The 12,914-nt window shown below is 51.9% G+C and overlaps 2 protein-coding genes across 2 annotated transcripts; one reads left to right on the top strand and one right to left on the bottom strand.

The window, feature by feature from the left end:
• Window positions 1-2,868: 2,868 nt before the first annotated feature.
• J7T55_011848 (uncharacterized protein) lies at window positions 2,869-4,659 on the top strand (the record flags this gene model as incomplete). Its single annotated transcript, XM_053136675.1, has 1 exon — window positions 2,869-4,659. One exon carries the CDS (start codon window positions 2,869-2,871, stop codon window positions 4,657-4,659), a length of 1,791 nt encoding a protein of 596 aa, XP_052999653.1.
• Window positions 4,660-6,244: 1,585 nt separating this feature from the next.
• On the bottom strand, window positions 6,245-10,967 carry J7T55_011847 (uncharacterized protein; the record flags this gene model as incomplete). Its single annotated transcript, XM_053136674.1, has 3 exons — window positions 6,245-7,172; window positions 7,228-10,412; window positions 10,482-10,967. 3 exons carry the CDS (start codon window positions 10,965-10,967, stop codon window positions 6,245-6,247), a joined length of 4,599 nt encoding a protein of 1,532 aa, XP_052999652.1.
• Between the last annotated feature and the right edge of the window lie 1,947 nt (window positions 10,968-12,914).

Below are 12,914 nucleotides of genomic sequence, written 5' to 3'. Positions count from 1 at the left end.
ACTTCTGGGCGAAGTGAGTGTCTGCCAAGAACGGGACAGGATTCAGTCGCAACTGTTGGCCTGATACCGCGATTGAGAGCGGCGGAAGTGTGCTCAGAGTAAGCCGGCCACAAAGGGAAAGTAATCCTGCGAGAATCTTCGAGTGGAAGATGTCAGCATCCAGCGCCCTGGCATGCAAGTAATCGCTCTGCGTGGGTGGAACAAGTGAGCAGGCGTAGAACACAGGAAACTGCCAACCTCAACTTCCCCAACTACTAGCAGGCTGGTAGTGCTTCGTTGTGGAAAGAGAGAGGTCTTGAAAGGGCAGGCAAAAAAGTTTCGAGGCAGTGGTGAAGTGAAGCTTCGACTCGAGGGCGTTGGTGTCGAGGACTGAATGGGTTAAAAGTTAGGTGCCGTTAGAGGGAGTCGCGTACCTAGGAAAGCCTACTCGCGCGTCACCAATTTAGCAATTGTCGGAAATCCCACCTGGACTCCCTGCACGCGCTTCACTGGGCTGCCGGCTGTACTATGTTAGAGTGGGGCCCACTTTCTGGGTGGAGCTTACCCAGACTTAAGCTTCAAATGGGACAGATGTACCTCGGTACCACAGACAGCGAGCAGGTACCTGGATAGAAAGCTTACACCTCAGCCTCCCACTTTGCAAGTGGGCGACGGAAAGGCTCAAAAGAGCAGCTGACTCACCGGTTTGCTTCAACCTCGGATGAATGCAACAAAACACGGCGTTAGCTCTCGGACTGTCTCGGGAGTGGTGAGCTTTGGTCTTGCGGCCAGGGAGCCGGGTGTAGCTGGTGTCCAAAGGGAATATTGTGGTGGGATGATTGTGAATGCTCTCACTTTGTGTGCTCATGTAGTTGGTCATGGCCGCGAGTAATTGTGGCTGATGAAAGATGGTGAAAGGGTGGGCGACTGTCAATGGTCAAAAGGGTGCAGAACACGACTTCAACGTTGTCTAGTATGGCATTTGAAGTCACAATACTCGACCTACAACGAATATGGTACTGACAGATTTTATGCAGAAGCCGCCTTTCCCATCAAGTACTGCCAGGCACGGTTGAACTACTCGTTTCCTTGAGCAGATTTATTATTCCTATACTCTGCAAGAGATTGCCATGGATCTACTTAATACAGCCTATACCTCCAAAGCAGATAGATGAATTCATCACACTAAACCGGATAGGATAAACATTACAGACCAAGAGGAGACTTTCCAAAACTGGTCTTCTACCACAGTCATATCGTCGTCTGACAGCTTGTCGATGCAGTGCTATACAATCGTCTGGGGCGTGCCGAAGCTGCCCCCACGCCACAGCCGTGACGGTGATTGGCTGCAGGCTGGGCCGGCCCACTTCTTTGCAACCTCATAAAACCACAGCTGCTTCTAAATTTTCTGTAGGTCGTCCTCTCACCACAACTTGCACAATCAATACTGCACGCATCGGTGTCACATATGGACCGAGAAATGTGCACCTGAGACTCTGTCTCTGACTGCCAATCCAGTCTTCAAAGGCCATCGCTAATTCCAGTAAGTCAGCTGCTTACCCTCCAGTCATTCCTCTACCCTCCAAACACCTCCCTTCCTCTACATGATGATCAACCTTTATATAATGGACGACTTCCTAGCCAAAATGTGCGGAAGAACAGGTACCTGTCTGATTGAGAAGCCACCCGTTCCGATATTTCATCATTTTACTTCACACTGGAACCGCAAGCTAACTTGCTCGCAAGATCAACGTAGACTGCACACAATGCCATGTTGAAATAGTGGCATGGCTTCGCTTATGGTCCATACTTTGCGAGGAGATGTGGCCTACGCTATATGAAACCGAGCCTCAAAGATAGAGTTGACACGACCTTCTTTAGGTCCCTCCTTGCTTGGTCAAGTGGCCGGTAGAAGGGTCGATGCGGTTTTGGTCGTCTCCGTATGGTTCGCCCTGACTGAGGGTCAGAGCACTTGAGGAAGAACATACAACGATAGCCAAAACTAAGTACTGCTGAATAGCCCTCAATTCGTTCTCATTTCTTCTTGATCATAACTGGAACCCTTGTGCATTGCATTAGCTCTTTGTACAAATGATTTTCAACATCTGGATGAACAATTCATTGCTGGAGATTTGATGCCTCTGCTTTGGAACACTCTGCCCCTTGACAATATTTCGCATGGAGGACTCATTTTGCAGCAGTGGTGCCATATTAATTCAAAAATCAAGACCTTTAATTCTCTCCTAGGAAAGTATTTCATCCACACCTCCCATAGCCTGAAGGCCTAAGATCTTCCATTGAAGAAGTTTGTTCTCTCTCATGGCCATTGTGGCCCGTGCCCACCCTAGCTGGTGCAGACCAGAGGCAGGAGCCCCCATCACCTCCTTCCTGTTCACTACCTCAGCTTTCGTAGGCAATTTCCAAACTCATCTTTCACACTCTCATTTTCTTGTGGCAACCTTCGTCTTCTACTTCACAAGCTGTCTGAGACTCCTGAACTGCGCACCAACTCTTGTCCGTCACAAACCAACCCAGCAGTAAGTACACCCGAAACGGCTCCGTTCAACTCTCTGCCATCGGTGCTGTTCCATTTCTTACAGCCACCTTGGAGCTACCAGCTCGTTCCTCTCTGGTTTGAGTCGCGCTTGAAGCCTGGGCTGATTTGAGCACCGGAGTCACTGAACATCCCTATTCACGTCCTTTTTTCAACTTCACCCCTGTCCATGCCGTTTATTTGGATCGCATCAAAGGTTTCCACTAGAACCTTTTCCTACTTGAAGCTCTCTGCTGTGTTAAAACGACATCGTTCACTTTCACTCTTTGTATGAGAATGTTGACGTCTTTTGAAAATTTACTGACCAAGGGAAAGAAACCCATCCTCATTGCAAGATGCCAGCTAAAAGAAAGACCAAACGGGGAGCGCGTGCCACCAAAGCATCTCGAGTACCCAAGTCAGGAGGATGGACACTTCCTCATGGTCTTGCGCTTCCAGAACAAGCGCCAGCGCAACTTCAGAATGTCGAGAACACCCACGAAGAGCCAGCACAGAAGCAATTGAACTTCCAAACCACCAAAGCCCTGACTCAGCCCGACAAAGCCAAGACCAGTACCGACCATGAGACCGCACATGCAATAGAAAAGGAGGGTATCACGATAGCCAGTGAGGTGCCTAACGAAGACCTGTCAAAACCCTCTGATACGGAAGAGACAAAAGACAGTTACTACATTGCCACAAGGATTTATGATGGTGAAGAGGTGGAGCGCATACGGATGAAAACTTCGGTCAAGGATCGGACTCCATATGAGAAGAAAGTACTTGTTCCTTACAAGACAACTCCATTCCCAAAATTCCAGGGCCCATCCGCGGAGGACTGCGCAAAGGTTCACTCGCTTCTTGTCAAGGAGCATGGACCCTGTCCACAGCCCGCAGAGATTCCGCCTCCAAGCCTGAAGGTTGCAGGATGTGGACAGGTCAGGCAGGTCTGTGATGCGCTTCTACGCACAGTCCTTAGCACAAACACCCAATTCGACAACGCGGACAAGGCAGTCCAGGGCCTTCACCAGGTTATCGGAACTGTCACTGACAACCTGCAATTGGACTCAGAGGAATTCCCAGGACTGAAGGATTGCTTAGACTACAGCCGTATCCGTTCTCTCCCTCTCAAGGCAGTACAACAGGCAATCGAGAAAGGTGGCAACCACATTGAGAAGGGCATCAATATCAAAGCCACAGTAGATCAGATCTACAATATTAATGCTGAACGTGCGAAGTCATTCCGGGAGGAGACAGCGGAGAACCCAGCCACAGTTGTTGCGGCAGACATGCTCTCTGAACAGCAGAAGCAACAGGAGATCTGGATGTTTGACAAAGGCATCCTTCATCTGGAATACCTGCGTGCTCTGCCAGAGAAGGATGCAATGAACGAGCTGATGGCATTCCGAGGTGTTGGAGTCAAGGTGGCGGCATGCATCCTTCTATTCTGCATGCAGAAGCCTGTCTTTGCAATCGACACACACTGCTTCCGGATGGCGAAGTGGCTGGGCTGGGTTCCGAGGGGCTTGAAGAAAGGTGGCGAGGATGAGGCCTTTGCGCACTTAGATGCCACGGTTCCCGACAACCTCAAGTACGACTTACACCAACAGTTCATTCGACATGGTCAATTCTGTTTGAAATGCAAGACGAACAGCAACGAAGGGTGGGCTGACTGGGAGAATACTGTCTGTCCTCTTGAGGATGTTCTTCAGAGGACAGGAAAAGAGAAGCCACTGCCGAAGCTAAAGACCGAGAAGTCAGCAAAAGAAGTGGACGATGAACCAGAGGAAGAAGTAGAGGTGTTGAAGGCGACTCTTCCCAAGAAGCGTGGTAGACAACCGAAGGAGGAGGACAGCGACTTCGAGGAGCCACCCAAGCGAGTTCGCAAGCAAAATAAGGCCGTTACGGAGCTGAGGCATTCACAGCGTCCAACTCGTTCAACTCGCAGCGGCACAAAGGCAACTAAGAAGAACGTTCCTGCGGAGGGAATAAAGGATGAAGCAGTGCATGGACTAGCAGAGGTTGACGTCGCAGAGGCCATGTTGAATCCAGTCATGCACCAGGAAATGATGTCAAAGACAGAAGCTGACGAGGATTCCTCTGAACTTTCCGAGCACAGCGACAACGAGTTCACTGAACTCAACTGATGAGAAGCACGGCTGCCCTCCAGACCCACAGCAAATCTTTGGTAACAGCGCTATTGAGTGTTGGCCGTGTGGCCATCCCTTTCTTTTCCCGGCAACGTCCAGGACTGAATACGGCAATTAGCGCACAAACATGTTCAAGAATTGGATTTGTGGGATGGTGTTTCAATATTTGGCATACAAGGTTGTGGATACTATGAATTTGGGGGTTGATTTGCTTTCAGAATCCATGAGACTCTTACACATCGTCACAACGCTGAGTCTCCTCAGGCCTAGGATTGTGCTTAGCCTTTTACCAGGGCATTCAGCCACGGTATAGATGATAATTACTGGCATCAAGAATGAATATGCTTGGGGACGCATTTCTCCCCTCGTCTATTTTTTTTCTCTTTTCCTGGGAAGGCGGCAGAGCAGGCGTTATCGGATTTCACAGGCAAGTGGAAGGATGCCAGCAGAGAGGGTGCGCATCATGATACCCACAGCTCCCCTCTACAGCAGGAGCAAGCATAGGACAGACTCCGAATTGAAATTTTGCTTTTGAGAAGTTTCTAGAATTCTCTTACTTGTGACATGAAACTCTTTGGCTCATGCAGTTGCTCCTACATGGTCTTTTCGTGCCCCAGGCTGACTTCGAGTACCACGGGTGAAGCACCACCAAGTCCACTACGGTATGCCTCGATAATCTCGTCTCACTATCTGGTGCATCTGGACCTTGCAAATGTGCTCTTGATGAAACTAGCATACAATGAACATCACTGGGTAAGACTTGAATGTGCATTTCCAACTTTTGCATCACTAGAGGCCATCACAGCCGCCCGATAATCCCTAAGAGCAGCGCCGTCAAAGACTCAGTAAATAATCACCAACAGACCTATGCTCACTACAGCGCATTACAGGACAAGAGTTGAAGTCCAAATTTCATATTGGTATTGATTGAAAAAGGGGGTATGTATCTATATGCAGGTAGGCAGGAAAATGCAGCCCGGGAAAATGCACCTTTCCTCCAGAACCCGTTCTCCCGGGTTCGCCTAGCCCATTTTCGTTCTTTGCTCTCCAGTACTAGGTAGGGTGTTTTTACTTAGGTATATAGATGCCGGTGCTGCGTTGTACTTCTTCTCCTCTCTGCCTTTCCCCCACCTCCACTCCTTGCGTTGAACTCATAGCGCAGCTCATGCATCCCCGTCTGCTTTGCTTGCTCCTTCTCCATCTTCCCTTTCTCTTCAGGTCTTATTTGTGTGGGGGAAAAGATCCCCTGCCCGCATATGCTCCCAAACGCCAGACCAAAACCAGCCTTTCGCGTGATTATCACCAAGAAGAAAAAACAGAAGACAATGAAGCAGAAATAGAGGAAGAGCAAAGCCATGTGGGAAAGCGCTGTCCTTTGAGTGGACTCGGTGTGGCGTTCGATGGCGCACTCAACAAACCGCCGAAGCAAAGAACTCGTAGATCGCTGATCATGCGAAGATCGTAAATGCATTGATTTGAAACATCGGGGATATCAACAGGGTGACAAGGGAATGGGAAACGCCGTTTTGTATAATACAACGGGTGTGATGACTTTGGTTGAGGGAGTGTGATTAGGTGAGTATTATTGTTTGCTTTTGTTCGAGATGATGGACATTCCTCGTAGTCTTGTCCTGTTGAGCAGACTGTTGCCCAGCTGGTGGTGGCCTGATTGGGAGGATTCCACGCGGCTGAGACGTGCTGCGGAGGTGAAGTCACTGCTTTGCTGGTAGCTTGGCCGCACACGGTCCATCGAGGCTCGGATCCTGTCGTAAGATGGCCTGGCCCGATCGATCGAGGGCCTGATTGGAATCGGGTCAGGAAGGTCTTCCACCGAAGTTGATCTTGGCGGTCCGTCCATCTCATGTCCGGTGAAATTCGTTCCGTCGCTGCCGTTTTGCGCCCGAGTATTGTGTGTTGCCACGGAAGGAGGATAGATAGGCCTCTTGTCCTCGTCCACACTGCCGTACTGCATGTGTTTCGACTTCTTCGAAGACCTCTGGCTTGATCCAGATGAAGAGCCCTCACGAGCTTCCTCTGCAGTTTCGGGTTTGATGAGTCGGTCAAACTTGCCCTGATTGACTTGCTCGCGCACAATGTCCACATCGTATGGATAGTACACCTTTTGCAGAGCTTTGATCGCGAAGCGAGGGAAGATACAGATGACCGGCGTGATGAAGTAGCATGCCCAGAAGGTGGCTTCGGCATAGACTTGAGGGGCAGCTTGGTAGAACGACCCTGAGTAGGTAGTCGAAGTGTACACGCCAGTCCAGAAGAAGATGAAGAGATCACTGATAACCACCACCAGGAGCATGATCCAGTCCCATCGATAGGTGTTGATGAGGATGTATAGGTTGATGGTGAGGACCGCCGGGTGGGCAATGTAGCAACCAAGACGGAGCCTATCCGAGACATCGAGACCGTTGAATGTAACGTAGTTGCTGTTGATCACGGTGAGGTAGGGGATGAAGAAGACCATGACGGACTGGTAGACGCCATCTAGCATATAGAGCCTGGTGCATTGTTAGATCTTGCTGATTTAGGACCAAGATTAGAAAGCAAACATACCAGAACTTTCGCTGTGTCCACTCCAACCGCTCGATACCTCGGCGGTACAGTTGTGGAACAGCCAGCGAGACCGTATCAGACACATCTTGGTCCAGCACTCCCATCAAAATGACGGGAACTGAGGTGAAGAAAAGGTTGAACAAGATGATGTAGGAGTAGTCGAAAATGTAGGTGATATCGAAATTACAGAACACCTGGAACCAGAAGATACTGAACGTCCAGATCATGTTCTTGTAGAAGAAGTTGCTGATTGTCTCCGCCAGGCGTCTGTACGACCATCGGCCATGAACTAGGACGAGTCTGCACAAGAAACGGAACTGACCAATGGCGTAGTCGGAAGACATCACGGCCTGGCGACCTTCTTCTCCAGCAATACCGACTCCAACATCGGCTTCTTGAATCATGGCAACATCATTGGCACCATCACCAATGGACAAAGTCATGACATCCAATCCGGTCTTCACCATGGACACCACGGCAGCTTTCTGAGCCGGACTGACACGACAGCAAAGCACTGACTTGCAGTTCTTGCAGAGAAGCAGGAACTTTTGCTTAAGATCCTTGTCCAACACCCATCTGAGGGTAAAACCATCGATGACCAGGGCGTGGGTGTCAGCTGGTGCTTTATGCTCCTTGCGGGCGGCTTTTAGATCCGCGTCGCTGCCGGTAATGCCGAACGTGCTCAGGTGTTGATCAAGGGCGGTCTCAACCTGGCGCAGGTATTCTTCTGGCGGAGTTTGGCCAGATTCGTCCTCGATGGTCTGCAAGCGGATCAACTCCATGTCGTTGTTAAGAAGGTTGCAAGAGAACCCGATGTTGATGGCAGTCTCGACCTTGTCGCCAGTCAAGACCCAGAGTTTGATACCCGCATCACCAAGCAGGGCAATGGTATCGGGCACACCGTCTTGTAGTCGATCCTCGATGGCTGTACCGCCAAGCAAGGTGAGTTCTTGTTCAATCTGATCAGCCACAACTTCGAGTTTCTCCTCGCGCTCCTCAAGCGCGGTTGCGGCAACTTGATGCTCCTTCAACCAGGTCTGATATTGTTGCTCTGTCAGATAACGCTTGGCGATGCAGAGAGTCCGCAAACCCTCTCGCGCAAACATCTCGAGGTGGTCTGCCGTCTCTTTGCGCAACTCTTGCTGCTCTCCTCGCTTGAGTCGGGAGTAAATGACACTGTCAGCGCCTTTGCAGTAGAGCACAATTCTGCCATCCGGCAAGCGCACAATAGCACTCATTCTCTTCCTGCTGGAATTGAATTCGATGGTGTTGAGAATTGGGTAGTGGCGGTCTTCGCCCAAGACGTTTACGTTGATGCCGTCGCCAGTGTGACCGAGGACAGTGAAGCCCATATCACGGGCAGTGGCGACCAAAGCAGCCTCGTCGGGAGACTGTGCCTTGAATTCCATCTTGGGCGGGTCCCCAGGCTGTTTCTCTGCAATGACTGTGTGGCACAAAGCCAGCGCCAGCATAAACTCCTCGTTTGCCTCTTTTTGCTCCGCACCATGCTTTCCAGACAAGTCTTCCACGAAATCGGGGGCGATGAATGTAAGATCCTCGTCATGCAGATAGGGATTTGGGTGCAACTGACGGAGCCCCTCCAATGCTTGCACTTTGGCCGCCGCAATCTCGGCCCTGATCTTGACGGCTTCCTTGTCAACGTCGACACCGAGTCGCTTCTGCATTCCAGCTTGCGCTTCCGTGTAGGCCTCGCCGTACGGCTGACCGTTGATGGTCGCCTTTTTGAATTCCATGACGTTTTGGGTGAGAGTACCCGTTTTGTCAGAGAAGATGTACTCTACCTGGCCCAAGTCATCGGAAATATTCCAGGACTTTGGAACGCAAGGCGCGTCGATTTTCTCGTAGTACATCTCCACATCGCTGTAAATGAAGATGGCCTGAAGCGTACGCACGATTTCCAGTGAGATATACAACGAAATCGGTACCAAGTTTTGAAACACGATGAGAGCCGCCCAGAAGGTGATGAAACCGGTCATGGATGGCGTTGAGCCGATGGAACCAAAATCGAAGTAGTACAACGATGAATCCGTGGTAGCCCAGGCAGCACCGTTGACGATGGCTGCGATGAGGCACATGACGAAGAGGATCACGAAGTTGCAAACGACATTAAAGTTGAGTTCCCTAGCAATCCTTGCTCGCTTGCTGGGAGTGATGCCGGCATTCATCATGATCTTGGTGTCGTGACCTGTGAAAAGGACCACACCGAGAACCCATTCCGTGTTTCGCAGATTGCAGCCACGGAGCAAGACGTTGTCGATAGTGATGGGTTCGGACATCTCGTGGTTCGTAGAGTCCGACACCTTTTGCTGCCACTTGATCGCACCGTTGTACTTGTACAGGTTGGCCTGCGGCGGCTCGCTGTCGATCATGAATTGTGCTCTCTCGCAATCCCTGGCGTGCTTCATGGACCGACCGCAGCGCAGGGCTTGACGCACCTTTAAGTTCGTCTCGCCATCCAGATTCTTCGTCTCGACGTAGCATGCGCCATCGGGGTCCGAGGTTGACAGGATAACAATATCTGCAGGAAGCTCGTCATCGCCGTATAACCGCACGAAGTCGCCGACAGCAAGATTTTTCCAGGCATCCTTGTGGAATCGAGCGTTGCCTGAGGCTGCGAGGTCATGATTAATGACGTCTCCCTTGATTGCGTCGAACTTGGCCTCGGCACCTCCCTCATAGGAGTAGCTGGTCGCCGGCCTTTGCACGTCCAAATGCCCGTTGTTCTCCTGAGGTGGTAAAGGAGAAGCCACAGGTGTCATCTGGATTTCCTCGGTGGCAGAGACGAATGATTGTCGAGCGGTCGAAGCAGCGTGGGTTACCCTCGTGTCCACGGATGCGCGTGGGTCGCTGTTATCGTAGATGCCAGCCCTCCTTTGCCTTGCCGCCTCATCCTCTTTCTTCCAAAGCCGCTCAATAGTATGCCAAATCGTCCCAAAAAACTTCGAGCTCGCCTTCTTGATCTTCCTCCACGTGGAGACATTGTCTTCTAGCACATTTGGGTTGGTCCAGCCGCAGAGTCGGTGGACAGGCGCGTTGTTGAGTTCGTTGTCCAGAATGGTCCGCCGATAGTCTTCCACGGCGTCTTTTATTGCGGTAATGGCGACGATGCATATTAAAGGCACGGCGTTGAGCCCAGGATTAGTACCTCCGAATATAGGGAAGACCTGGGAAGTGTGAGTGGCCCGACTTTAATCCCCGGGATAGAGCAAGATGCTTCAAGCATAGGTACTTACGACTAGGATGACAAGGAAAAGGAAGAATATGTTGGCAATGTTTTGGAATTGGAACCACAGGTTCTTTGGCAGAAACGACAACGGCGTGTACTTGGCTGTTCGGATCTTGTTGCGCGTGAACTGTTGTAATGGACTGCCGTCCTCGTCAACCATGCTTGGGGGCAAGGGCTGGTTGAAATATAGCTGTCGCGGCCCGGGACCATGGGCCTCCTCCTCCTCCTCCTCACCATCGCCTGCATCTTGTTCACCCGGTTGTTGTGACTGCAAGGCGTCCGAGCCGCTCGATTGTCTCTTCTTCTCGTTGTGGGAGAGGTTTAATGTTTGTCGACCAATCAAGGACAGTCGCTTCAGGCTGCTGCTCTTGACAGTCATTTTCCGCGTCGCCCATCTCGATCTTTTTGTTTTATCTATCCTCCTCTTGTCGGGACTGTTGCTACCACTGCTAGTTGTGCCATCGCCAGCGTCTGTTGGCGATTCTGGGGCCATTGTGTGGCAGTCGCGGGCCAGGCCCGATCACGCCTGAGTGCTCGCCAGGCTGGGCCGCGTCGGCGCCGATGTTCGTCCGCCGGGCCTATGAATCTGGTCGCCTGTCGTTTTCCAGCTTGAGATTTACCACGATGCAATCAACAGTCGGAAGGCGGATGCAATGCCTGAGGGAACGAAGGGCGGCGTGGGTGGGTGGGCGGTCGTGCTGCTTAAGGTTGCAGTCCAGTGTCGAGTCCAGCCGAGTCGAGTCGAGCGTGGGAGTGGGAAGACGAGCACGGCCGGGGAGTTGTCGAACCCGAGAGACCTGCGGAGTACCTTGGTAGATGTAGGAAGGGGGGCGGTAGGCGATAGGCGGTCGACGGACGGGTGGGAAGCTTCTTTTTGGCGTAGGCACCAAATTCGGCTGGGTAGGGTCGAAAAAAGGGACGCGGGAATAACGAGGGAGGGATGATTAGGATTGGGATTTGGAAGGCAGGGCGTGAGAGCAGAGCGCAGCGCAGCGCAGCGCGGCTTAGGTGAGATGGAATTGGTTGGTATGTAATGAGTGAATGATTGAGTGAGGGACTGGATGAATAGATGGGTAGGCAGGTAGTCTCGGTACCCTGTGTGTACTGGTCGAACAGGCCCTGCTGCTAGCTGCAGGTGTCGGATGCACCGGGGCGCGGAACGAGGACAATCCCTCCCAGCGTGATCCAGTGCCAATGGCTAGGCCCTAGTGGAGGAGACGAGAGAGGAGCCTTGGAAAAAAAGGTCGCGAATTGCGCTTCGCTTGTCGGCGTTGGCCAGCAACCACGGGGGGCGGGAATGGGCTGGCTGCACTAAAATTGTACGTGTCGGTGTGTAGGGCGAGGGTACCAAAAGGCGCAGCGGTACCTGGGTGGTAGCCAGGTAGCCAGTCTGGTAGTCAGGTAGCCTGGTAGCCTGATCGTCTAGCCTGATAGTCTAAGGTGGCACTGCCGTTTCGATCGCATTCAGGTGCGAGAGAAGGATCTAGTGACGTTGTACTGGAGCACAGTTGGCTGGCAGGAAGAACAACCAACACCTGGCTGAAGCTGACGACGGACAGCGGCGTGTTGGTTGCCAGGTTGTGCGACTGCGTGTACGTACACGTGCCGTGGGTATTATTCCCAGCAGACAGGCTGAGGTCGGCGCCGGATGGTCCCAGGTCCCAGGTCCCAGGTCCCAGATCCCTTGTCGGCTCAGCATTCGAATGCAAGACACAACCTTGTCGTCCAAGCAGGGCCTCGGATAGCCGGGAGACGACAGTCGGAGGGAAACGATGCAGTACAGTAAAGGATTCGGCGGCAGTAAAGTACCAGCAGCCCGATGAAACCGACGACGAGAGAAGGGGAGACCGCCACGGGTATCCAATTGGGAGGATCCTTGGCTGTTCCCGGAGGCTCTGGGTCTGTTGGAAGCGAGAGACAACAGGGAAGGGCAAGGGAAGAGTTGGAATAGGACGATGACGGCGAGACGAGACGAGGGGAGCAGCCCGGGAGAGCCAGCGCCGCATTGGTAAGCACCCAATCCTTCTCCTTCCGCACCCACTCCCACACACGCACACAAACTCCGGGGGGCCAAGTCATCACAAGGCACTAGAAGACCTACTTAGACCACACCTCTACGCTAAATCTACTCGATCTGAATGACAATCTGGAGGCCGATTGACTGACTAGTCTGGATAGTCCGGATATTTTGGCACGGATATCTGTCTCCGAGTCGACCGAGTGTGTGGCCACCCATCCCTTTGTCCAAAATGTTTCCTGTTTGCCTGAACGTACAGAGCCAGAGAAGGCGGCAGTACGAGCATTGGCATGGGCGAGGGTCCCTGGGACATGAGTAAGGCGAAGGTGATACCTGTTCATCAGCACTGATCCTCATTATGCATTGTGCCGTTTGCTACTCTCTAAGGCAAATGCACTTACTGTATGTTTCCCCGTTGTCATA

This window comes from Diaporthe amygdali (genome assembly GCF_026229845.1).
Source record: "Diaporthe amygdali strain CAA958 chromosome Unknown NODE_2_length_3802984_cov_64_841326, whole genome shotgun sequence".
Taxonomy (NCBI): Eukaryota; Fungi; Ascomycota; class Sordariomycetes; order Diaporthales; family Diaporthaceae; genus Diaporthe; species Diaporthe amygdali.
The sequence above is the reverse complement of the archived record's forward strand: the minus strand, read 5'-3'. Positions and strand labels throughout refer to the sequence as shown.